The sequence below is a fragment of the Sander lucioperca genome, chromosome 20, assembly GCF_008315115.2.
Source record: "Sander lucioperca isolate FBNREF2018 chromosome 20, SLUC_FBN_1.2, whole genome shotgun sequence".
NCBI classification, from domain to species: domain Eukaryota; kingdom Metazoa; phylum Chordata; class Actinopteri; order Perciformes; family Percidae; genus Sander; species Sander lucioperca.
In genome coordinates, this window is record NC_050192.1 from 28,516,771 (window position 1) to 28,544,686 (window position 27,916).

Below are 27,916 nucleotides of genomic sequence, written 5' to 3' on the forward strand. Positions count from 1 at the left end.
TCAAGGAGAGTAGGGCTTTCTGCTGTAATTGAGCCCAGCTGCGAGTCAGTGCACAGACAATCAATTGCCCTTGTTGGGTTCAATGAGGACGTCAGCAATCCAGTCATTGTGTTCAGCTGCAAGAAAAACTAACACACAGAGGCTCGCGTGTGTGTGGTGCTGTGTTTTGAGAGGCTTGTCTACAGTGTGTGTGTCACCTAGGAGTTATTGGTGTATTGATTTTATTGGAAGTAGTGTCGAAAAAAGTATTGTTGAGCAGTGTTTCCCGCAGGTTTTTGTGTGACAATGGGGGTGGACCTGGTGCACTTTGAGAGCAAAATTAAAAGGCTAGCTAGTGTACTGTATCTATGAAAAATCTGTGTTGTATGCACTTTTTTTAAACAATGTTTTTATTGTATTTTCATTGCAATTACAACTTAAGCTTTTTGACCCCTACATGTGAACCCATCTAGGTCACATTGGCAACCAACCTCCCCCTTCCCCCCTCCTCCCCTAACCCTTCCCCTCCCCCCACCCTCCTTCTCCTCCTCACCACTGAAACCCGTTCGGCTCCACACCAGCCTTCTCTCTCCATTTCTCTGCCAGCCGCTGGACTCCGCACGCTCTCCTCCACCGGACCAGATAACGGATCATATTATCCTGCAGAAACGTGTGTAAAAACGTAAGTATTCTGCTTATTTTTCAATGTATTGTTTTATTTTTTCTTTGGCAGGTTCGGGGCTGCCGAACAGTGCCTGCGTGCCGAACGCCTCAGCAGCAATGGATGCTCAGAGTTGAAATGCCCGCTGCAAGAAACCATTTTCAATCGAATACCAAGTTAAACTAAGGTGTCATTAGTGGTTATTAGTGGAGTCATTAGAACAAAGACCGGGCAGCCTAGCGTCATGAATTATTGTTTTATGATGTCGAAATTTGGATGATTTCAACATCTGATACTACTAGGTGTTCGAGGTGCAGCTGTTGTAGCTCATTAATCTAGGTATTTGGTGCAATTAAAGATGCTTGGGCTTTTCTTTTACATTCCATCACTTTAACGTCTACGTATCTGTATTTACGATCACGTGTGGCTGTCTTCCCGCTGTGCAGCAGAGTAAGAGTGCGCCACACAGGCAATAAACACCATCCTAATGAACTGGCAGTGAACTTGAATTTCCCCTCTCAATTAAGAGTTAGAAGCGCTGTATTCATGTTAACTGCATAGTTTAACCTTTCATGTTGTTCCAACTAAGAAGCTACAGTCTCTCATCACTGTCATCAAAATCGAGGGCTACTGCATGGCCGAGGCCGGGCTGTTACATAACCCAAAACCACGTAAAAGAGAGGAACAACACAGCATGTCCCCTCACTTAAATCAAAGGACGCATGCACTAAGCAATGAGGCTGGTGAACCGATTATGTAATTGATGTTGGGGAGGGTGAAGTGAGGCATTGTGTGGTTCAGTAGCTTATTGTCTCCTGAATATGCCAGATAGCGGGACAGTCCCATAGAGCCACGAGGTGTGTCCATTTCTGGACATAAAGCCCCTCCCCTTCACGCCTATTTCAAGTGTCCATATGTCCTTGATTTGAGCTGATATCTGAACTTGTTGGCAGCATGTGACGGCAGGCTAAATATTACAGGACAACTGAGCTCACAGGGCTTTGTTCTTTCTGCACACTGAACTAAGGTCAGTGGTTCCCAAGCAGAGGGCCTTGGGCCCTTCAGGGATCTCTGTTTTTTTTGTATAATGGTTATGTATAATATGTAATAACTAGTATGATTTTCCTCTCAGTTGTACACTGACTGTGTCCCATTCTTTGAACAGCACCTTCTTTTTGTACCACCATTTTAAGTGTTACAGTAATCTGACCTTGATATATGATATCAGCCTGTTATTACCCTTTTACTGACAGCTAAACAGTGCTGTGTTTGAGTTATGCACAATAAGATTAACACACTGTAATTGATTTATCTCAGTTCAGTTATTTTTGTGTTTTTGCTCAAATACTTTGTAGTCTCTGGGCTTCCTATAATTTATCATGTAATGTCCCTTTGACCTTTTGTTTTTTTCCTGTTGATATTACAACTTGCTGACAGAGTGCACATGAGCACTACTGTCTATGAGGAAGTTCAACACTGAAGGACGAAATGAACTTGTGACACAAGTTGGAAATGTTTGTGTAGTAACAGACCGGCATAAACCAATGTGGGAATACATTGAAGTTAATATATGCTGTAACCCAGATATCATTTACTGCCCTGAGTGTCATGCATAGCTGGCATGTGAAACAGTAAACTGAACATAGCCATCTCAGTAGGAAGGAATGACAGAAAAGTGGGAGAAACGTAGTAAGAGTGGAATGTGAGAGAAGGAAAGAGTCATGAGTTGTACAGATAGTGAGAAAGGGGTGGGGGATTGAGAGACCTCTGTGTGTGTTGAAGGTATTTAGTCAGTGGATATTTTACGGGGGCCGGGGTGGAGGGGTCAGCCATTCAGTTCCAAATTTATCGTAAATTGAGTAAATCTCGTGAGCGTCAGTGAGTCAGCTGCAGCATGCTTCTACCAAGATCTAATAATGCTGTGCTCACATGTGTGTGGTGCTGTGTTTTGAGAGGCTTGACTACAGTGTGTGTCACCTCGGTGTAATTGGTGTAGTGGTTTTTATTTCATTCTATACTATAATTAGTATCGAACAAAGTATAGTTCAGCAGTGTTTCCCACAGGTTTTTGTGCAACAATTGGGGGATGGACCTCCGACCCTGTGGGAGTGGATTGAGAGACCTCTGTGTTAAAGGTATTTAGTCAGTGGATATTTTAGGGGGTTATTAGGTTAATTAAATAATAAATAATTCTTCCTACATCCCTATTGACAAACTTTGCAATTTGAATTTGGACATTCCTGGGCTTTGAGAAGAACAGTTCTAATGCCCTCTTGTTAGTAGGGGTGTCATGATACCAAAAATTCAGTAGTTGGTGCTAGGGCTGCACGATATTTTGTTTTGTCTACATCATGATGTGTGCATGCGCGATAGTCACATCGCAGGACTTTGCGATGTTGACGCTACAACTTCTTTGCTGCTTGATTTTAAAAAAAAAAAAAAAAAAAAAAAGTATACTTTCACTGTTCTCCTTTTCCATGATAGTTACCGGCTGACCCTTCCCCTTTAAGACAGGTGGTCATGTGACATAACGTTAGTCCGACGGGGAGGGGATGTTATGGGACGTGAGGCTCTCTCGTGAGTAGAAAAGTACGGTAAGCGGCAGCTTACACAGTGATGCACATGCTTCTCCATGGGTAGTGAAGCTACAGTAGTCAGTGTTTTATGTTCGATGCAAAGACAAACTAAATCACCTGATTAATGCAACGTCATCACGACGTCTCCCAACCATTTTTCACCGCAGAAAGCTGCTACCAGCCAGGCTAAAGCTAACATAGTTAGCCTAAAGAAACAAGGCGTCTGTCCCAACTAACGTTATGGTTCGGAGCTGCGACGCTGGAAACTAGAGGTGCAACGATGAATCAATTTAATCGATTAGTTGTCAAATATTAAATCGGCAACTGTTTTGATAATCGATTATTTGTCATTTTTTTTATTAAAAAAAAATAAGATTTGTCTGATTCCAGCTTATTAAATGTGACTATCTTCTAGTTTCTTCTCTCCTTTGTGACAGTAAACTGAATATTAGAGGTTGACCGATAGTGGATTTTACCGATAGCTAGGTTGAGCCGTATTTGCCGATAACCGATTAATCGACCGATAGTATTTATAACTTATACAGTTGACAAAATACATACATTGTTTCAAAAGTCCAGATGCTTTTGCCAATAATCAAAATAATAATGTCATATTTATTGATATTACACCCATAGCAATGCTACACAAGCATGTGTGTTGTCTAAAACAGTTCTCCTAAATATTTGGAGTCATCCAGTGCAAAACATACTAACATAATGAGCATTATAATTCATATAAAGGACAAACAATCTCAAAACAGTGACGCCATTCTTCTCTGTAGAACGGTAACAGACGATCTCTGACCTGGAGGGATCTATCTTTCCCACTTTATACTCTTTGTTCTCGCTTGGATGCCCATATAAGGCGTAATGTGACATACCTCCCTTCCCATTGGTTGAAAACATAAACAAAGGCATCATGGGAGATCCCCTTGTCGGTAGCACCTACTGTCTATGGGTAGCACGGAGTTAGCGGCAGAAATGACCGAAAACGTGATGAATTATGGACATCAAGTGGATAAATCTTGGATGTAATAGTTTGGATTTAATGATCAACAACCCCGAAAAAAGATAGAAAATCACCTGTAAAGGCTAAAAAGACACCAAAGACACCCCCGTGACGGCTAACTCGTTAGCTTTTAGCTGCAGCAATCAGTAAGTCTCTACGTTTAACTGTTATTAAATTATCTAAATATGAATCAGAGGTGCCGTTTGGGATCGTGGACAATCCTTTAGGGTTCTGATTCTGACATTTGGGTCGGACTTGCGTTTATTTTTGTCAGTGTTTTAACCGCTTGAGGTAAGTTAGCCTACTACTAATGTTTAGCGTCATCTCAGCCTCGAAAGCAAACAAACATACTGTTGTGCTGTTCTTTCTCTACTAATGCAGCATCTATTCAACAAATTAATATGTACTGTATACATACCTTTTTGCTGTCGATGCTTTAAACGCGCATCTGATGTCAGCCTTCTCCGCACAGCATGTGCTCTCCGTGCAGCGCGCAGTAACACGTCCATCCATCCATCCATCTTCGTCCGCTTATCCGGTGTCGGGTCGCGGGGGGAGCAGCTCCAGCAGGGGACCCCACACTTCCCTTTCCCGAGCCACATTAACCAGCTCCGACTGGGGGATCCCGAGGCGTTCCCTGGCCAGGTTGGAGATATAATCCCTCCACCTAGTCCTGGGTCTTCCCCGAGGCCTCCTCCCAGCTGGACGTGCCTGGAACACCTCCCTAGGGAGGCGCCCAGGGGGCATCCTTACCAGATGCCCAAACCACCTCAACTGGCTCCTTTCGACGCGAAGGAGCAGCGGCTCTACTCCGAGCTCCTCACGGATGACTGAGCTTCTTACCCTATCTCTAAGGGAGACGCCAGCCACCCTCCTGAGGAAACCCATTTCGGCCGCTTGTACCCTGGATCTCGTTCTTTCGGTCATGACCCAGCCTTCATGACCATAGGTGAGGGTAGGAACGAAAACTGACCGGTAGATCGAGAGCTTTGCCTTCTGGCTCAGCTCTCTTTTCGTCACAACGGTGCGATAAATTGAATATAATACCGCACCCGCTGCGCCGATTCTCCGGCCAATCTCCCGCTCCATTGTCCCCCCACTCGCGAACAAGACACCAAGGTATTTGAACTCCTTCACTTGGGGTAAGGACTCTTTCACTACCTGGAGAAGGCACTCCATCGGTTTCCTGCTGAGAACCATGGCCTCAGATTTAGAGGTGCTGATCCTCATCCCAGCCTCTTCACACTCGGCTGCGAACTGATCCAGTGAGTGCTGAAGGTCACAAGCCGATGATGCCATCAGGACCACATCATCCGCAAAAAGCAGCGATGAGATCCCCAGCCCACCGAACTGCAACCCCTCTCCACCCCGACTACGCCTTGATATCCTGTCCATAAATATTACAAACAGGATTGGTGACAAAGCGCATCCCTGGCGGAGGCCAACCCTCACCTGAAACGAGTCCGACTTACTGCCGAGAACCCGGACACAGCTCTCGCTTTGGTCGTACAGAGATTGGATGGCCCTGAGAAGAGACCCCCTCACCCCATACTCCCGCAGCACCTCCCACAGTATCTCCCGGGGGACCCGGTCATACGCCTTCTCCAAATCCACGAAACGCACGTGGACCGGTTGGGCATACTCCCAGGCTCCTCCAGGATCCTTGCGAGAGTAAAGATCTGGTCCATTGTTCCACGACCAGGACGGAATCCACGTTGTTCCTCTTCAATCTGAGGTTCGACTATCGGCCGAACCCTCCTTTCCAGCACCTTGGAGTAGACTTTACCGGGGAGGCTGAGAAGTGTGATACCCCTGTAATTGGCACACACCACCGCGGTCTGCCACTCCTTAGGCACCGTCCCAGACTTCCACGCAATGTTGAAGAGGCGTGTCAACCAAGACAGCCCCTCCACACCCAGAGCCTTGAGCATTTCTGGAGGGATCTCAACAATCACAGGGGCTTTGCTACTGTGGAGTTGTTTGACTACATCAGTGACTTCCGCCTGGGACATTGACAACAATCCCCCATCATCCTCCAGGTCTGCCTCTAATATAGAGGGCGTATTAGTCGGATTCAGGAGTTCCTCAAAGTGCTCCTTCCACCGCCCTATTACTTCCTCAGTCGAGGTCAACAGCGTCCCATCTTTACTGTACACAGCTTGGATGGTTCCCCGGTTCCCCCTCCTGAGGTGGCGAACGGTTTTCTAGAAGCACCTTGGTGCCGACCGAAAGTCCTTCTCCATGTCTTCTCCCACACCCGCTGCTTTGCCTCTTTCACGGCAAAGACTGCAGCCCTTCGGTACCTTGCAACTGCCTCCGGAGTCCTCTGGGATAACATATCCCGGAAAGACTCCTTCAGTCGGACGGCTTCCCTGACCACCGGTGTCCACCACGGTGTTCGTGGGTTACCGCCCCTTGAGGCACCTAAGACCACAGCTCCTCGCCGCAGCGTCAGCATTGGAAACTTTGAACATTGTCCACTCGGGTTCAATGCCCCCAGCCTCCACAGGGATGCACGAAAAGCTCCGCCGGAGGTGTGAGTTGAAAGTCTGTCGGACAGGGGCCTCCTCCAGACGTTCCCAATTTACCCGCACTAACCGTTTGGGCTTACCAGGTCTGTCCAGAGTCTTCCTCACCCCCTGACCCAACTCACCACCAGACAGCTCCGCCCCTCTCCTCACCCGAGTGTCCAAAACATACGGCCTCAGATCAGATGAAACGATTATAAAATCGATCATTGACCTTTGGCCTCGGGTGCTCTGGTACCAAGTACACTTATGAGCATCCCTATGTTCGAACATGGTGTTCGTTATAGACAATCCATGACTAGCACAGAAGTCCAACAACAAACAACCACTCTGGTTTAGATCAGGGAGGCCGTTCCTCCCAATCACGCCTCTCCATGTGTCTCCATCATTGCCCACATGTGCGTTGAAGTCCCCCAGCAGAACTATGGAGTCCCCCCACTGGAGCCCCATGCAGGACTCCATTCAAGGTCTCCAAGAAGGCCGAATACTCCGAACTCTTGTTTGGTGCATATGCACAAACAGTCAGAGTTTTCCCCCCCACAACCCGCAGGCGTAGGGAGGCGACCCTCTCGTCCACCGGGGTAAACTCCAATGTAGCGGCGCTCAGCCGGGGGCTTGTGAGTATCCCCACACCCGCCCGGCGCCTCACACCCTGGGCAGCTCCAGAGAAGAAAAGAGTCCAACCCCTATCCAGGAGTATGGTTCCAGAACCGAGACTGTACGTAGAGGTAAGCCCCACCAGATCTAACCGGTAGCGCTCCACCTCCCGCACAAGTTCCGCCTCCTTCCCCCACAGAGAGGTGACGTTCCACGTCCCCAGAGCCAGCGTCTGCTGCCCGGGTCTGGTCCGTCGAGGCCCCTGACCTTCACTGCCACCCATGTGGCAGCGCACCCGACCCCAGCGGTTCCTCCCACAGGTGGTGGGCCCGTGGGTTGGAGAGATGGATGCCACGTAGCTTTTTCGGGCTGTGCCCGGCCGGGCTCCGTGGCAAACCCGGCCACCAGACGCTCGCTGACGAGCCCTCCATCTGGGCCTGGCTCCAGACGGGGGCCCCGGGCTTCCTCCGGGCAGGGTCACTCCATCTCTACCTCGGTTTTTTCATGGGGGTTTTTGAACCATTCTTTGTCTGGCCCCTCACCTGAGACCACTTTGCCTTGGGAGACCCTACCAGGAGCACACAGCTCCAGCAGTAACACGTGTCAAATAAACAACACGAGGCATCAGTGATAGTTTTTATTTCGCCTCTAGAGGCCGCTATTGTAATGCATGATGCCAGCAGACCCTTCTCAGCTCTCGCGTACTGTGTAATGAATGACAGCGCGCGCTTCTCAGCCGCTCCAGCAACGGACACAACCAGGAAAAACTGTCGGTATGGATTTTTGCCGATGACGATAGTTCCACCAATCAACTATCGGTGCCGATTAATCGGCAAAACCGATGAATCGGTCGACCTCTACTGAATATCTTTGAGTTTTGGACGAAACAAGACATTTGAGGACGTCATCTTAGGCTTTGGGAAAGACTGATCCACATTTTTCACCATGTTTTGACATTTTTATAGATCAAACAACTAATCGATTAATCGAGAAAATAATTGACAGGTTAATCGACTATGAAAATAATCGTTAGTTGCAGCCCTACTGGAAACGTAGCACTAATCTACAACAGCAGTCTGTTTCTGATATAATGTAATTTACACTGATTTAAGTGCTCTTGGATACAGTTTGTTGCTGTGTGATATGCAGGCTCTGCATGCACAGCAAACCAACAATCATGATCAATTTTAATCAATTTATCAAACAACCAAAGCAGGCCCCGCTAGTCGACCACAACCTGAAATTTAGAGGAAGCAACATGCATGCATTATTTATATCATTCACTTTAGCCTGGATTGATATTATATGAATACAATGGTGTCATGTCAGTCAACCAGTGTATTTCTTTCTAATTTCCCTCTCCAAAATCACTTCAGAAGAGTAATCACAGCGCTTACTTGCTGTGGTTTTTGTAAAGCATTAAAGTTCAAAGACTGGTTCACATAAGAAAATTTCCTTTATTTTCTTTGTAGATGCACTCCCCTACAAAATCACCCCAGTAGTTGAGAATGATTTAGTATTTCTAAATGGGGCTATTTATGTAAAAAATTGTCTTTTTTTCATATCGCAATATATATCGCAAGGAAAAACAATATCGCAATGTAAGTTTTTTCCAATATCGTGCAGGCGTAGTCGGTGCTAATACCAGTAAAATAACACGATTCTCAATGCCGCTTTCGATACCACGGTAAAATCACGTTTTTTTTTTTTCTAAGATTCCATGTACTTTACCTTGAAACATGAACTTCTTTATTAAAATATATTGAAAAATATCAAAATGTCAGAAGACATACAAAACATGTGCAATAGAGCATATAACATAAGTGTAATGAATGGTCATAGTGTAACAACTAGTGTCCCCAGACACATTCCAGACTTACAGGCATCTTTTCAAAAGGTACTGTGCAAAAACAAGTGTTTCTAACAGTTGCATGCCCAGAGATGTTACAAACCCTGGGTAAATATTGGCAGCTTAGAGTCCAAAAGGACGCCGAGATGGCTAATTTCCTCCTGAACAGGTAGCTAAGCATTAGCTTCAGGCTAATTTATCACGGCTACAAGGGATGGGCATTTTGTCATTTCGCATTGAATTATATAGCTAGAGTACCCGAGTTGGTTACTCGCAAAAACAATTGAGACACTGCCAGTAAAGTGATCCCGACTGGTCCTGGCTAACGCTGCCATGCTAACGGCTAATGTTACCTGAGGAGCAGCCAAGTGAGCCACGGCTGTTTACAACGTGTAGCCTGTTCAACGGCCGTAGCCGACAACGGTGAGTTATTTGAAGCCAAGAGAGGAGGGCTGTAGCTAAATTGGAAAGAGGACCGTGAGTTTTGCAGTGAACATGCCGTTTCTTAGGTCGGGTAGAGTTGACTCTCGTATGTACCGGAAGTAGAAGGACGTGACTTTGGCCACTTCTTCGTGACCACCACCTCCTGAATCGATCGACTGGAACACTCTGAAGCGTATACTGCCCCCATCAGTTCCGGAAGAGGCGCAGCACCGATGCTGCTAACACTGGCATCGTCGCAAACGGTGCCTACGGTGCTTCAAAAAATGGGCATCGTTGGTGTTTTGTAATTTTAGAACTGGAAGGTATCGGTAGTATCGGTTCTCGTGACATCTCTACTTGTTAGTGCTGGGTGGTATGACCAAAACATTTTATCACTGTATTTTTTAAGATTCTGGCGGTTTATATAGGTTTATAATGGCTTATTCTACTGTCAGGAGTACATAGTATATCACAAACATTTTATTGTCATCATATTTACTAAAAGCTTTGATTACTAAAGGGTTTGCTTGGCTCCACAACAACTTTAACATTGTTTCCCTTTCAAAACAAAATAGTTGTAAGATAGTTGTATAAACACTACCTTGGCCACAGGTAAGTTAGATTGTTGTAGAAAAGTGGGCGACTGAACGTAGCGCCGCTGTCAGCCTCCTTTTGATGTTTGAATGATGTTAGTAGGTTGGCGGACGTATTTCAGCGAGGCAAGACATCTTAAATCCAGTGTTTTAATCATTGAACCCGTCTTTCTCCATGTCTGTAGCGGGACCGTAGGTGGATTGTTATTGCGTTCATAATGTTGCTCCGCTGCATGCTTGAAGTGACATTAACGTCTTTAACGTTATTACGGCCGAGTTACGTTAGCGCAACCAAGTAATGTTAGAGCGACTGGCAACAACAGTGGTTTCTTCTCTGTTCTTGAATGTGCAGTAGCAACTGGAGCCTCTCCCAGCTTAACAGACTGTTATGCTACCTGGCTAGCTAGCAGCTTTAATGTTACCCAACATGTCGTCCGGCGGTGTAAGTTTGTAAATGTAAAATTATTAGTGTTAGAAATTGTTTAAGTCACACATTGTTGTGTGCTATGGTGTTTTATCCTGTTTAAAGATAGTTAGTTATTAATTGTTGTGTTATAAAGTTACTACCGTGAGCAGGGCATGAAGTTAACTTTTTTGACCACCAGCCACGTTTTTTTTTTTTGTGTCATAAAGGTGAAAAACAGGAATTGCTGTGTCTCTATGATCCTATCCTGTCCTACTGATGGTAGCCTACTCGTGGACATTGCGGCGTCATCACGTGCTGTATGGGGGCCCGCCTTGATAATCCTGCATAGGGGCCCGGTGTTGGCTCGTTACGCCACTGCATATAAGAGATGAGATGACTGACAAAATCAGGAGTAGCCTACGCGCACCACAACAACAAAACACTGGTGAATGCGCACCATAACACAAGAACTTTCTTTTTTTGTATAGTTCTTAAAAATAAAAAAATAAATAAAAAGGAAACTTGTTTTGGGGAGAATAATACTTATTACTATTAATTCATTACTCTGGGCTGAGATTTCCTAGGAACCTTACCAAAAAGGCTCAGGATGCTGCAAAAGTTGGTAAAATATGAAAGGCTGGTGGATTTAAGACACAAAATAAGAATGTATTGAATGAATCAAATATGAACATATCTGTCATTGTCAGTGGCTTGTTGATCTTTACATTGTTAGTTAATTTCCTAACCTGGCCTGGGACACACATTCATACGGTTTAATAAAGTACTTATTGGACTTACAATAACGAGTGTAGCTGTCCTCAATTTGTCATCCTGTACATCTCATCTGCATTTTTTCCTGCATCCACCGTGTACGTGTGTGTGTGTGTGTGTGTGTGTGTGTCCGTGTGTGATTGTGTGTGCACGTCAGTCGCGGGGGAAACGGAGCAGCCCCGCCCGCTGCAGAGAGCCGACAGATTGAAACAGCAGCCGCTGACTTTAGAGTGAAAAATCGTTACAGCGTACATTGATGTTAAAATTTATACATGTTGGCAGGACGGTCTGAAATGTTTTGCACGGTCTTTTGCTGTACGTTTTGTTGGTAAATGTGAGATGTTCGAGTCACACACACATCTCGTCTTCATATCAGAAACTAGGAAATTAATTTTACCCGTTCTCACTCCCGCTTGGTCAGTGGCTGCACATGGCACTGCTGGGATTGTGTGAGTAATGAAAATGCGATAGGGGGCCCCGGCTGTCAATCAATGTCTTCCAGTGATGCAGGCCCCTGATTGGACCAGGCCCATAAGCAACGGCGTACCCTGCTTACTGATAGTTAGGTGTCTGATTCACTCAATTCTCATTGGCTACCCGCCAGCGTGGCAGGTAGATTGACAGTTTCACCCGCCAATCACAAAAGTTAACCGCATTTGGCGGGTGGGCGGGTGCCAATTTCATGCCCTGACCATGAGTGAGAAGGGTATGCAGTTAACAGGGTTCTCGTTCTCAAGTCACTCGCAGATTACTTTGGCCATAGCGCTCTTTGCGGCAATGCATTACGGTATATGAAAAATTCATATCATACAGGAAATTAATACCGGTATATGGTATGAACCTGTATACCGCCCAGCACTACCTCTTGTAGTCATAAGTTATTGTTACGAAAGTTTGATTTGAGCTAAAAAGTAAGGTAAATACAGTTAGCTAAATGAATAAAAACAAAAGGTACATTTGGAGCACAGCGTTGGTACTCTTATTTTTGTTAAGAAGATTATGTAGTTTGGCATTTAACGATAAGCCCAGTTCAGACTAAAGATTCGATATGAGACAAGTTGAAACTTGCAACTTCTTGCAACGCACTGGTCTGCAGCGTTCTGAAACCTGCCAGTTGACACCAAGGGGGTAAGCTTTGCTTCAGAGCTCGAACCTCCTATGGCGCCATTTTGATGCTACCAAACGATCACCCGACGTTAGCATTCCATTGACTGCCATTCATTTTGACGTCACTTTGACAGAGAATAACTTTACATCTGAAGCGTTTAAAGACTATTTGTCCATTGTTTATTTCTAAAGAAACACGTCAATGTATAAAAGGCTCCATTACCTTGTATCTCACATTATGGCTCCGTAGCAGATGTTTTTATAAAAATAGAATAACGATTGTCATAACCACGAGACTTACTGTCGCATAGTAGAGGAATTACCGTATAGTACAGGAGAAGCTCTCAGGCAGTTTGGACTTCCATTAGCTGTTTAATTACTAATGTTAACTATCATTTTAGTGATCAATAATTAGCCTGTGTCTATGTTATCTCCTTACATATACCTACGCTCTCCGTCTCTGCTAGATTGGGAATGATTGAGATTTCTCTTGGCACAGCTACCAGAAGACTTCCAACTTTCAGACAGGTTGCTCACGTCACATTTACGTCGTCTCTCTCAGTTGGAGGCTGCTCAGTAACGCTCAGCGCTCACCGGAAAAGTGCTTCTATTATCCTTCACTGGTCTCCATCCAGAGCAACAGGATCTGTTGGTCCATTTTATATACGGTCTCTGTCTGACGAGACGTATCATCTCCATAACAACGCCTCTTTGTACTTCCGTCTTAACTTCTGACTTTTTGTAGCTGGATATATCATTTGTTTCGTCTAAATATGAATGTGGATAGTGATATTGAGTTAATTGCTACAGTTGCATTTCTAGTGATGAATCGGCAAAAAACACGTTTTATTTCTGATTCACGGCTTTGTTCTAACACCGCTGGGCGCTCCCTCTCTTCAGTCATTCTCTATCTCACTTGACCATAAAACGTTACCGTGCTTTCGGGCGGTCGTTGAGACTCCGTCAAACTCTGCTGTTTATAACATAAAAATAAAATGGATTATGGATAATTTTATTTCTATAGTTTAAAGCTGACTTTACCAGCTGACTTCTCTATTGGCTACCCTTACGTTCTAAAACCAGCCTCTGCAACTTGAACAGCTGAGTCGCAGCCACACCATCAGCTGGTTTGAGTTGCGCTGAGACGGGCTAGTTCAGACCGCTACAACTTTTCCCTGCGATGTTCTAAAATGGTTTTGTCTCGTCGCGAATCTTTGGTCTGAACTGGGCTTTAAGTGCAATGGAGGGAAGCCAAACACCGTTCATCTATTAACCCACACTGCAATGACACAAAAACCAGTTGAAAATCAGCGTAGCTTCCATTTAACGTTAGATAATTAGCTAATGTTATACACGCTATATAAAACATTACATACATTACGTTTTTTACGCCAAGCAACCGGATACGTCAGTCAACATGAGCATAAAAAATGAGAATAGGTATCTCTTAGGTTTTCATGGATGTTTTCATGGCAATCTCAGTAGGCGCTAGCTTGTGCACTTAGCTAGCCAGAAAAATTAATGCAGTGCATTACATAACACAACTTTAAAGTTTCCATCATGCCTTGTAGCATTCCCAGGTGCCAAATACTTCTATTAAAGAAATGGTTTATTTTGGGTTTGGGAAATGGTTTTGGTAGATTTAAATGGTTATTTGAAGGAGCTTGATTGGAGTGATATAATCAATAGCCTGAGGACAAGTACTATCTGCTTGATTACTTTTTTACTTTTGCTCAAACAGTGCTGAACTGGAATATTTTTAAATATAAAAGTGAGTCTTCCTCCTCCATTTAGGTACACTGCTGTTGTACAGGCTGCAGGCTGTGTGTTGTATTGGAGGCTGTATGTTATACTTAATGAGTTTAGACAGATTGAAGCAGATTGTGTCCTGTTGGAGCTCCTGTGCTGTGGGACCCGCTAACCGGGACATGTCTTCTGTGTCTCCCTGCAGCTGTGATCATGTCCTCAGTCCTACAGAAGCTGATCAGCCCTCTGGCCAGCAGCCCTGCTGAGCCCCCCAGGAACAAGGTGACGGTGGTCGGGGTGGGCCAGGTGGGCATGGCCTGCGCCATCAGCATCCTGCTGCGGGTAAGACACAACACGTTCAGAATGTGTTGGGGGGAGCCATTAAAAAAAAAAAAAAATCTAATACTTTGCCACATGTGTAAATATCATATATAATATACTGTATAGTAGCTGTCAGTGTTATGTCCTTTACTAATATCCAATATCCAACAGTCACATGGCCATTTTAATGGATCCAATATATCTTTACAGATACTAATAATGCTGATATATTGTTCCTTACATTTATTAGACCCAAACTCAGGACCTTCTTGTTGTGAGGCAACAGTGCTAACCACTCATTGACCAATGCAAGGCTTTTATTCGGTATGAGATTCTGACGGTATGATAAACTTCATCAAAACAGAAATGTCTGGGTAAAAAACTTCTTTTCCTCCATTGAACACACTGTATTTTATTTTAAATAGCATATCCTATATCATTAATATTAAGTAGGGCTGTCAAATGATTATTTTTTTTTTAATCGCGATTAATCGCCAAATTTCTATAGTTACGATTAATCGCATGTTTTATCACATGAATAAGATTGTATTATTTTGCATTTCAGAACTGTTTTTAAGTACATATTAACAATGGAAAGCAATTCTTACCAGTGTATCTTGATTGGGAATCAAATTAATGCAAAGATTTGTATTTGTTTATTTTTTATTTACTGTAAACAAAAGAAACGTGTGACTCTGTCATTATCGCACAATTCCTCCAATTACCTAACCTAACTGAGATGTAACACTAACACTTTGTGTATACAGTACAAACAGTATACAGTACAAAAAAAACCCTGGATGCCAGAGCAGGACATTTGTAACCTTTACATTTTTCTAATAAGGAATGTAACAATTCTCCTGGACAGAAAAGGGGGAGGACAATGTCCCAAATGACAAAAACAGTCAAAAAAACGATACAAACACAGTCCTAAAACCATATGCTGACATACATAGTCAATCTAGTGTGCAGTAACTTCTAAATCATTTTGATTACTCACTGACGTCCAGTGATCACCGGTTAATGAGACAGCGTTTGCAGCACTTTGCAGCAGTTCGAGTGTGGCTGCTTTCTCCGTGTCGTACAGGCTGTGTATGAGTGAAACTACTGTCCCCCTCGACAACTTTTTAAAAGTAAACTTTCCGTTCAGAATCTTATTGGCATCCATTTCTGTGTCTCGCCATCCACTCAAAACGTAACGTTAGCCTACTACTCTTTGGCCGGCTCGCAAGCCCAAACAAGTGTGTGCGGTGTTCCTGTTGTTTCCAGTCTAGCTAGATCCGGTATGGTGTTGTAGTTTTTCTAACGTTACTAGTTGTTGCAACAGCATGTGAAAAAAAACTACAAAGTTTTCTAGGCCAAAAAGAACATTAATCTTGCGATTAAAAAAAATTGACGCCGTTAAAATGGGTTTGCGTTAACGCTGTTAATAACGCGTTTAACTCACAGCACTAAGATTAAGTTGTGTGTGTGTGTGTGTTCGCAAAACCAGATGTAGCCTACACAATGGTGGAAGACTTAAACTGACGTGATACCAGCTCAATTTATTTTAACACTTCAGTAAAAGTACTAACTTACCAGAAAATGTGTACTTGTTTGCTTAGTGAAGTTACGTTAGGATGGAAAATAGCTGACGTTGGCCTGTTATCTGCCTCATAAAGGCCTGTGTAATAAAATGTACAAAACTACAGTAATATTTTGGTTACTTGTAATCAAATATAGTTTGTATGCATGTGAAAAGCATAATACAAAGCAGATATTGATTTAAAATGTAGTTTAGTTTTGTAAGGTGATTTTTATTTTCTTTAATGATTTATAAATGTCTTAATATTTCCCAGTAGATCTGTCAAAACAAGCTAATTTGATAAGATGTGAATCACAAACTGTAGAAGCTCAGGTGTGTTTTTAAATGTTTTGGTTAAATTGAAATTCCATTTGTCATATTTATGTGCATGGTGTATGACAACATTACAATTCCAAAATATAAAGTTGATGTTATAAAATGCATCATTACCATCAACCTTCAAATTGAAAAATGAAACCCCTACTGACAAAGTATACCCCTGCCAAATTGAATGGGAAATGGCCTCTCCTCCATAATTATGTTCTTGCCCTCAAATTGAAAATTGTATTTTTCGGCATTTTTTTCCCCAGAATCGATACTTTTTGAATACATTTTTTTACCAATGTTTCACCTAAATATTTTCTGTTTCACCTAAAAGAAAATGGCAATACTCAATACTAATGATTCACAATAATTCTACAATCACAATAAATGGCAATCGAATCGGCACCCATGTATCGGGAAAGAATCGAATCGGGACAAAAGCATATGGTCCCAGCCCTACTGCCCTCCCTCTCCTCATCTCTCTCCTCTTCCTCCTGCGGACAGGACCTGTGTGATGAGCTGGCCCTGGTGGATGTGATGGAGGACCGTCTCAAAGGAGAGATGATGGACTTGCAGCATGGCAGTCTCTTCCTCAAGACCTCCAAGATAGTCGCTGACAAAGGTCAGTACCTGCTGCCAGGGTTGGGTACTGAAACCCGGTGCTAATACGGCACCGGTGGCTAAAGGTTCAGTATCTACCGGACCGAATAGCAACGCGGATTTGTGTGCCTAATTTCAGTGCCACTTAAATGACTACGCTACTTTCTGATGCTCCGAAACAGACGTTGAAGGCAACAGAAGCATCGTTGCACGTGATGCTAGTTCACATTACACTTGGCAGCAGGTAATGTTAGCCTATCGCTAGCTAGCAGCTGGATTAAACAGTTAAAATGCTGACAGAATGCAGGTAGCCTCGTGGTGCATTCAAAGTTATTGTAAAATACCCTTTTCCCATGTGGTGGTAGTTTTTGTCGTTTAATGGTGAAATAAGTTAGTGTTAAGTTATTACATTTTTAATAAATTATTTCGTTTTTAACATATGGCCTCAGCAATAAACAAGCTGTTCTTTAATGTCGCCGACTGTCGTTGTGTGTGTCTGTTTTAAAAGTATCGCTTTAGCACCGGTATCGGAAAAAACCCAAACGATACCCAACCCTTCTTTTTGCTGCACTGCAAAGAAAAACGTCCCCAGACATCCCTCATCAAATCTTGTTTCTCTCTCTCTCCTCTTCCTCCAGACTACGCAGTCACAGCCAACTCTCGCCTGGTTGTGGTGACGGCCGGCGTTCGCCAGCAGGAGGGTGAGAGCCGCCTTAACCTGGTGCAGAGGAACGTCAACGTCTTTAAGGCCATCATCCCCCAGATCATCAAGTACAGCCCCAACTGCACAATCATCGTGGTCTCCAACCCAGGTGAATACAGTAACACACGCATTAAGGGACGTCCCGATCGGATCGGGAAGTATCGGATCGGAGCCGATATGGGCATTTTGTTTTAACTGATTGGGGATCCACAGTCACCCCGATCACCTTACTCCAATCATTAACGCCAGAAAGTTCTTCACCATTCTAAGTAGAAGTTGATTTTATGACTTTTACAAAAATGCTAGCTGCACTTAGTTAAATGTATTAAGCTGAAGGAATCTTTTAGTTTGTTAGTTATTTTTGTAAACAAATAACTGTGTGCAGCTTTAAAATCTAGGCAAATAAAAGTGTGTACATCCTGTAACGCCCTGCAGTGCCCTGCTCCGCCATGAACTACAACTACTATTTCTAGTCATAGTTCCATTATCTTTATTGTTCATCACACCCCAACCGACACCGTCAGACCAAGAGCCTGGGTCTGTCGGAGGTTTCTCCCTAAAAGGAAGTTTTCCTCACCACCCAAGGTTTCTTCCTAAAAGGAGTTTTTCCTCACCACTGTCGCACTAACTGCTTGCTCTTGGGGGAATTTCTGGAATTGTTGGGTCTTTGTAAATTATAGAGTGATCTTGATCTAGACCTACTCTCTGTAAAGTGTCTTGAGATAACTCTTGTTATAATTTGATTCTATAAATAAAATTTAATTGAAAAAAGTATCGGATCAGGACTCGGCAATATTTAAAAAATCGGATCAGGGTTCGGGGGGCAAAAAAGCTGATTGGGACATCCCTACACACATTATCGTCTTTAGGTTTGGTCAACAGTCTTACTCCCAGCGGTCAGGGGTCTTTTGGCGTTAGTTACTGACGCAGAAAGGCTCCTGTCAGACGCAGGGGGCTTTTAACTAATTCCAATGTTATCCCATCTGCGACGATATCTGATGCTCTGGGTACCCCTTTGGCGTCCTTTTTCAACGCGCTTGGGGAAACGTGACAGTTAGCTAGACTATCCGTCCAATCTGAGTTTTCTCTCGCATGACTCTTTTTCAGCAGCTCCGTCCGCCACGTAGCGCCGCCCAAGACAATTGTGATTGGTTTAAAGAAATGCCAATAAACTAGAGCACGTTTTTCTCCCATCCAGGAATGCTGCGTGGACTAGTCAGACCCTCCTCCGCTCCACAGCATGTGGATGGTCTGACAAAGCGAGACTAGGTTACAAAATATATGTTTCAGTGACACGTCGGTCAAGAACGGAAGATGAACCCATGGGTGAAAGTCCTGTGTTGTTTGACCCATCCACCCACCAACCTACCTCCTTACGCTGATTTTTTGTCTCTAATACTACTCACTACCGTTGTTGCTCATCATACTATGTAGACGATGCTACAAGGCTGCCTTTTGCGTCTGAATCTGATGAGCGCCACTGACAAAGCGTTAGTATTTGACTTGTTAGGGAGAACAGGTTTGTTTGTTTAAATGACTTCTGGTTGTGACACTCCCTCCACAGTTGACGTGTTGACCTATGTGACCTGGAAGCTGAGTGGTCTGCCCAAGCACCGCGTCATCGGCAGCGGCACCAACCTGGACTCAGCCCGCTTCCGCTACATGATGGCCGAACGCCTCGGCATCCACGCCAGCTCCTTTAACGGCTGGGTGCTAGGAGAGCATGGAGACACCAGCGGTAGGTACACACGGGGCCAGACTGTTTATATCTGTTATTATCACTTAACAGTCATAGGAATATCTGTCAATTTGGATGTAACATAACACTCCTCGCACAATTCGATACACGATTTTAAGTTTACAATACACTTTTCTTTGGAGTTGTTTTAACAGAATGAGCTGCAAACAAATGACTAAAAAATATTTCTTATATAAATTGTGGAAACAGATCAAACAGTCCTGAGCAACTGAAATTGTATTTTATCTTTAACAAAAATTAAATAAAAAAATAATAATTAGATTTTTGAAACAAATCTCACATCAAAATAACTGAGGGAAATCTTCAAATAAAGTAAGAACACATAGTGACGTCAGATGTCAAGCAAGCATAATCAAAAGTAGTAAAAATTGAATCACGTTTTTTTTTTTTTTTTTTTTGTACACATTTATCGGTTTTACAGTAACCATGCATCGATATGTGTCAGATATGTTGTGTGCAGGACATCATCAGGGTAGTTTCTCTGAAGTTACACTGAAAAAGTGAGTGACTTGAAAAACATACCCTGTGCGTATGTGCGTGCGTGCTGATCTTACAGGAAGATTGCAAATAAAAGTTCACATACATTTATATATTTACTAGCAACCTACTTTTATCGCACTAGCAACCCTCAGGAACACCATAGCAAGCATGGCATTCATTGTATTCTTACATCTTACATTCTAACATATTTGACAGTTACATCACAGTGTGATTTCAAGTGATGTCATAAGTGTGTGTGTGTGTGTGTGTGTGTGTGTTTTCAGTGCCAGTGTGGAGCGGTGCTAACGTGGCAGGAGTCAACCTGCAGAAGCTGAATCCTGATATTGGCACTGATAATGATAAAGAACAGTGGAAGGCCACACACAAGGCAGTAGTGGACAGGTATGGTTTGTGTTTGAATGTGAGAGAGGAGTATCCAGAGAGACAGAAGTATGACCAGCTAATAAAACGAGTTAGGATTGAGTTTCAAAAAACTGAATTGATATTTAATCTAAATATCTCTAATATGTGGTAGTTACATTGTTTTTACTTCCATCACACAAACATTTTGGTATATCTTTTGAGTAACTAAGCTATACAGCCAATTAAACATCCAGTAGACTGGACTAATCATATCACAAAGATATCTATAAGAAGCCAAAGTCCTGATGTCTTTCTGTTTAGCCCATGTGTATTTTCAAGTGACGTCATAAGCATATTTACCATTAGTAAATCTTATGTGTAACAAAACTGTAATAACATAGGTTGTTGAATAATAATCAATATATTATGCCATCTTAATCAGTGATTGTAGAAAGTAATTTAAGCTGAAACACCCTGGTCTTTAATGTACATACATGACATAATGAGTGAGTGCACACTGCACAGCCCTTAAGACAGTGCTGCTTTGTATCACAGTGCCTACGAGGTGATCAAGCTGAAAGGCTACACTAACTGGGCCATTGGTCTGAGCGTGGCAGACCTGACTGAGAGCATCGTCAAGAACATGAGCCGTGTCCATCCTGTCTCCACCATGGTCAAGGTCTGACACACACACACACACACACACACACACACACACACACACACACACACACACACACACACACACACAGTTACAAATGGCTAAAGCTAACCTGGGCTCGTTACACAAAGGCACACAGCAGCTTAAAGGTTAACCTAGCCGGTAACACTAATCCCCCTGTCTCGCTCTCCCTACGTGTTGCGTTCAACGTGAGAATGAGACTAACTTGCCTGGATGAGTGTATGTCTTTCCTACTGCTAGAAGGGTTTGTCCTGTGTTAAACTGACTCACCCAAAATCTGCATGGTTTCACTTCTGAAGATGGCTGCTTGTTCCGGTGACCACGACGTAGCTTCGGGTTCCGCTCCATCAGTGTTTTCGCCGGGCCAGCCCCGCTCTTCCTTGTTGTTGTAGTTCAGGTTTTAAAAAGTGTATTTACAAAAGTTTGTCCATCCATCCATTCAGCAGATCCGAATCAACATAGGGCATGTCTGGAAGTTGTAAACATTAGGTAATGCGTATTTCCGAAGACAAACTATTCGCCCTATAAACCTGCTTGGATACCTTCATACTGCGTTTTGTTCAAGTTTGTGTGTGTGTGTGTGTCTTTTTCCCAGGACATGTATGGTATTGGTGAGGAGGTCTTCCTTTCTCTGCCCTGCGTGCTGAACAGCAGCGGCGTGAGCAGTGTGGTCAACATGACCCTGACGGACGGCGAGGTGGGCCAGCTGAAGAAGAGCGCCGACACGCTGTGGGGCATCCAGAAGGACCTGAAGGACATCTGAACACACCCGTGTGCGTAATACAACACCATGATGCAGAGAGGCTTGTCGACACGCACACACTCCTTTTTATAACGTCCCCTCTCTCTTAGACTGTAACACTCTTTATTTTGAAGGAGAATACCAGTGATTTTTAGAGATTGTGCCAGAGAGAATTTCAGGTTTACACGTATGTCATCCAGCCTGGTTTGTCATTAGGTCACCATCTACTTCCTGCAAATCACTTTTTAAGTCTAAACTGGTATGCTCCTTTAAAAAAAATACCCAAATTGGCTACCCAACAGTTAGTAGGCTGAAGTTGCTGTGTTAGTGTTAAGAGATGTAAGCTGACCTGTGTACTTTCAACTGTTTGGACCAGGATCAAACACAACCCTCAAAACGGTCACTGTCCTCCTCCAGCACTTAGTGTACTGCGTCGTTCCTTTAGTTCCCTACAGGGAATCACTAAGAGAAAGACCCTTAACGTATAGAGAAAGACCCTAAAAGGACGCTGTTTTCTTCCCGCATTCGTCTAAATGTGGTACGCCCGCACACTTGGGTCAACACTCTGACATTGTGAGTGTGAAGGTGGATTTTTCTTGCCCTCCTGTTTCCTCAGTGTTGGCAAAGGCAGATGGAGTAGCAGGAGAGGAGTGGAAACATCAGTTGTTACTGTCTGACCTTGTGTTGTGTGTAACTTAATAAATTTGAACCTGATAAAGGGTAGTGTTTATATGTGTTTTGATTTTTCTAAAATTACTCAAATAGTGTCACCTTTTGTTAATGATGCAACCTGTGAGGAGAAGAATCAATGTTTGAAAATGTACTGATATTAATACGTACATACATTTTGTGATATGGAGCCTGAAGCAGTTCTGCATTTATTTTGTGATTTTTCTGTAATCAAGTAGGTTTTGGACGGATAACCGGAGCATTTATATTATATTATTTTCTACATCTCTCCCTAATATATTTTCTGTTTAATAGAATTATACTTATACATACGTTTCTTAAAAGCACCCAAAAACAAAAGGTGTAGCCTATATATTATGAAGAGTTGTTTGGTGAGGCCCCTTGGTGAGTTACCTGTTATTTTGCGTTTTCACTTATTTCACTACTAATGTCAGTTGTAGTTGAAGGGTAATTTATTTTTATTTTTTTTGGGGGGGGAGGGGGGGTTCACCCTATTTTCCCATGCACTGGTATCTAAGTCACTAATGGGAACAAAAATCTTTGAAATTGGTTCAGCAGTATTGAGCGAGAACGCTGTCAGCCGCAAACCGGGCTGCAGTGTAATCAAAGAGCAAATCGACACTTTCCGTCCACTAAAAGTTATGTTTTTGCTGCCGACAGGCTCAGATTATTATTCTAAGTGTCTGACAACATTATAGAAAGGATCCCTTCAGATAGAGACCTTTTTAGTTAAAGAGTAAAATCCTTTTTAACATGAAACTGCTCCGAAATCAACATCGCCAAACTAACAAGACTCCATTTAATTTAACTTTTAGCATTACAACTACTGATCCCTATAGGTTAGTAGTTGACCCTCTTAAAATTCACACCTACATACGTTGCATACATTCAGCCATGTATGCAAAAGGAAATCTACAGGCCCTGATGGTATCTCAGCTCTTCTTTTAAAGACCTTTGCTGAAGAGCTCCCTCCAGCCTGGGGCCCTGTTTTCCAGCAGTCGGTCGATTTACACACAGTACCTTCCGTCTGGAAAAAATCCTATTCCAAAGAACTCCTGTCCTACAGAAAATGATTATAGACCGGTGGCTTTAATGTCAGTTGTCATGAAATGCTTTGAAAAAAACATGTCGTCATTGAAAGTAGAGAGAAATTCTTATTTGGATCCACTATAATTTGCTTATAGGCAGGGACGGGTACAGATGATGCAATCAATAGCACTCACCTTGTTCTTAAGCACCTTGAGGTCCTTGAGGCCTATTCTCCGCTTTTTTTCAAATTATTTTAGTTCTGCTTTTAATACGTTGCAGCCTCGGCTGCTGATCAAGAAAATGAATCGGATGAATGTAAAGTTTTATTCCTTTTGAACAAACCCAGAATGTCAGGGTTAACAACACGCTCTCTGACTCCAAATCTACCAAAGTACAGGTGCACCTCAGGGATGTGTCAGCGGTCCATTTTACTTTGTACACAAATAATTGCACCCACAGCCACTTAGGAAATTTTGTTTTTAAATTCTCTGATGACACTGCCATCCTCAGCCTGTTGTATCAGTACACAGACCCCTCTATATATTTTTTCCGAGGTAGAGGTAGACCAGGTACAGTGAAAAGAAGTGATTTTTCATATGACATTTCCTTTACTTGTCTACTAAAATATTAATAATCAATGACATCCATCAGAATCAGAAAGGAATTTATTGCCACAGTAGTTACCCTACGTGGAATTTGCCTTGGTGATTGCATACATACACAAACAAACACATTATACATTTAAAAGAATAAACAATAACTACAAAAATGGAAACAAATTATTGAAAATAGCTCTTTAAGTAGATGAAGCACTGTGTGCAATGGACAGATATATAGTCCAGGATGAAGGTTAGTGCAAAGTGTAGGGTTTAGGGTTGGGGGGGGGGGGGGGGTGAGAGTCAATGTCAGTGGGGGTCCGGGGCCTTGTTAACGAGGTTGACTGCAGAATGGAAGAAACTGTTTTTATGGCGTGAGTTCCTGATGGACCGCAAACTCCTAATGTGGGGCATTTCCTGCCAAAGCCATGGTAACAAGGACCCCCCCCTCTCTCTGCAGTGCCAACTCTTTGATACATTGTGTCTCAACTGTACACCGCTGACTACCTCGAACATTTCTCTAGATTTTACAATGACTTGCATGATACAAAGTCATGCAATATGTTATAGAGCACAGATTAAGGTTTATGAAAATCTAAGTTAACTTGGAGGATGAGAAGCTATTCAATGTGGAAGGGACGTGATGAAGTGAAAAACTTACCTTAGAAAAACAACTTTGCCGAGATCTTCGGACTGGAGAAACCCATGTACTTCAAATTTGCCACGATCAAAGAGGATGCTAATACGCGTGTCCGAAGCAAAAATTACAGCTCAAGCTTGTGCACACACGTTTATTAAGGTGTTTCAACTGTACCAACTGTACCTGGTCTACCCCAAACTTTTGTTCAGTGGTGTGATGCAATCACCTCATCATTAATGTAAAGAAAACTGAGGAGAAGGTGCTGGACCCTTGGTCAGTGGGGGATCATACTCCTTCCTTTTGACAGAGATGTTATTGTCCGGGACTACAGATAAAAATTAGCTTATAGCTAACTCTGGTACTGCTAAGGAGCTGTGCATTGTCCTCGTCAAATTAACAAATAAATAAAAATAAATAATACTCCATTATTCATTAACAGCAAAAAAACCCCACCAATTCCTACAGGCATCTTGGTATTCACCTCGATAACCAGTTCAGTTGGAAAGTTTGCGTTGATTATTTGTGCTCTCATTTACAGCAAATACTTTTTACGTAGACTTGGGGTGTTTGGTGTCAATCAGAAAGTTATCGGTGTGGTTTGGTAAACTCTCTGTTCAGCTAAAATCTAAACTTGCTCGTCTGGTACAGTCTACCATGAAGGTGATGAAGAAGGGCTGAGAACCTCTCCGTTCAGCCAATCTCAGACAAGCACAGAGTTTTATCTGAGCCGTCGCACATCCTCCACCCCGAAGATGAGCTCTTACCATCGCCGACTGAGAGTGCTCAGCAAGACGGCTTGTGATTTGGATTTTGGTTTAATTTTGTTTCTGTCGAATTTGAATGAAGTGTGTTTCTCGATGAAAAAATCACTGTTTATTTATATGGAGACGTGTGTTTAGCAATACGATTTTTCAGTTTAATGTTAAAGAAAAAGGACCTTACAAAGGTTGGCCTCCGTAGGGATCCTTTCCATTTCAACGTTTCAAGACCAATTTTAAAGATTGTTGTTACCATCGGTCACTTAGACACAAAAACATGGGTAAATAGGGGCCAGGTTGAAAAAAAGTTACCCTTTAAATAGTTTTGTATTTTGATTATTTTAATTTACTTTATACAAACATATATGATGCTTATTTGCACAATAATGCACCACAAATCTGGCTGCTGAAGGACGTCTGTACGTCAGTTGTGTCATTTATATGGTTGGATAAAGCCACTGCAGAAAATGACAATTGGGTCACCATAGAGTGCTTTTATTGTGTAATTTAAGACGTCTTCCCCTTCATCATAAAAGTCCACTGACTGGACTGTTTCAATTGCATTTCCTAAATACTGAGATGACTAAGAGCAAACAAATGTTACAAAATGTTAATTCATTAGGTTTCCTTATCTTAATGTATTTTTTGTGATCGTTTCTTTTATTAACCTCTCGTAATTCTTAAAAGAAATTCACAGTAAAGGTAGGTACAAAAGTTTTATTCACAGAAACATTTTTATCTGAAGAAAAAGGCCTTTCTAAACACAAATGGACCAATGGGACACAAGTCCTCAGTAGAAGACACATCTGTTTCATGTAGGCACCTCCAAATCTCACGAGAAGAGAGAAAGAGGTGAAACTTTATCTGTCCTGGCTGTTTTAACGGCTCTCCTGTAAACGTAGCCATTGTAGCGTTTCCCGAAGCGGAGGCCGAACGGGTTGAAGTTGAATTTACTCCTGCGGTCGTTGCACAGGAGCTGCCGCTGGTCTTCATTCTCTCTCAGGGAGAAACACGGGTTGGCGTCCTCCGCCAACAAGTCTCCTGCCGTTCTTCTCCTGAGTGCAGAGAGGACTGATCCTGAGGACAACAGCAGCAAACATCAGCTCACAGCTGGACACATCAGCTGAATACATGCAGCTGAATACATGCAGCTGCAGCCTGCTGCTGGGATCAGGACAATAAAACACATTTCATTCATTTGTTTATTTGACAGAAACAGTGCTTATTAATCAACAGCAAAGTAACTGTAAATGAGCCAGAGTTAGCTTAACAGGCTAATTTCCATCTCTTGTCCCAAGGCCAGTTTTAAAATAACAAACTAAAAAAAAAAAAGACTTATTACAGTCAGCCCGTGAAAGCAATATACAGAGTAATATTCACACAGGTACAATGCATAACACTACATATGAGATAAAGACAGCAAGTAAAACACAGAAAAACTCATCTGCACTATCACTATTTCAAGTCATTTATACTAAATAACAAAATTCACTTCTACTATTCATATTTAAGACATGCACGCACACATATATAGTAGAAGTTAATATAATATTTTATTTATTCAGTTAACTGTTTAACGACATTTTCTGTAAATCTTGGTACCCAACATGAATTCCTAAATGCTGTTTCAGAACCAGAGATTTCTTTAAAAAAATGTTGACTGTAATGTAAACCCCCCTCAAACAAAAAGCAAAAGTCCTGCGTTCAAGAAAGTCTAACGAACGATAATAATATTAGACAAATGACTTATTGCGAAGAATGTCCCACTTTAGAGTCTTATTATTATTATTATTATTACATGTATAATGTTATTGGATTATTACTGCAGAATTGTACTGTTGTAGGTTGAGCTGATTTGAACGGTTTCATAGACTGTAGGGTTAATGGAATTAGATTTCATAAGTTGAACATATATGTTTTCTAAAGAAAAGTAATCAGCAAAAAAACTATAACTGTCAACTAAATGTAGTAGAGTGGAAAGTACTGACATATAGAAATTAGCATAAAATGGAAATATTCAAGCAAGGCACAAGTACCTAAAATTGTATTCAAGTACTCAGGTAAATAAATCCTACCTAGTAACCTCCCACCAGTCAAGTAAAATGCACTCTTTCTATGAAAAATAAAATCCGATAAAATTGTTATAGTATATTTATTAGTTCAAATTCATCTTATGAGGTTGCCCACCTATTGCATGTGTCCTCTGTGCAGAGTTGAATCCTGGCGGAGCTGCTCCCACACTCCCTCCAACAATCAGCCCGCACACCACAACCAGAGCCACGAGTCTCATGTTGGACAGAAGACACAAATCCTCTCTCTCTCTCTTCGTCCAAACAGTGCAGATTAAAGTTCTTCCTTTTACCTCCCTCACCAGGTACTAACACGTTCACTCCTATCAGACCTGTTTTATATTTCCACCA

General features: G+C 42.6%; 2 protein-coding genes across 2 annotated transcripts; one reads left to right on the forward strand and one right to left on the reverse strand.

The window, feature by feature from the left end:
• The first annotated feature begins 446 nt into the window (after positions 1-446).
• On the forward strand, positions 447-22,065 carry ldhba (lactate dehydrogenase Ba). The gene is made up of 8 exons (XM_031316913.2): positions 447-661; positions 14,451-14,587; positions 16,959-17,076; positions 17,693-17,866; positions 19,322-19,495; positions 20,281-20,398; positions 20,915-21,038; positions 21,637-22,065. The coding sequence occupies exons 2-8, from the start codon at positions 14,459-14,461 to the stop codon at positions 21,802-21,804; spliced, it is 1,005 nt and encodes a 334-aa protein (XP_031172773.1). The 5' UTR covers positions 447-661; positions 14,451-14,458; the 3' UTR covers positions 21,805-22,065.
• Positions 22,066-26,198: 4,133 nt separating this feature from the next.
• On the reverse strand, positions 26,199-27,916 carry kiss2 (kisspeptin 2). Its single transcript, XM_035996088.1, has 2 exons — positions 27,684-27,916; positions 26,199-26,573 (listed from the first exon to the last, which is right to left on the reverse strand). Exons 1-2 carry the CDS (start codon positions 27,784-27,786, stop codon positions 26,329-26,331), a joined length of 348 nt encoding a protein of 115 aa, XP_035851981.1. The 5' UTR covers positions 27,787-27,916; the 3' UTR covers positions 26,199-26,328.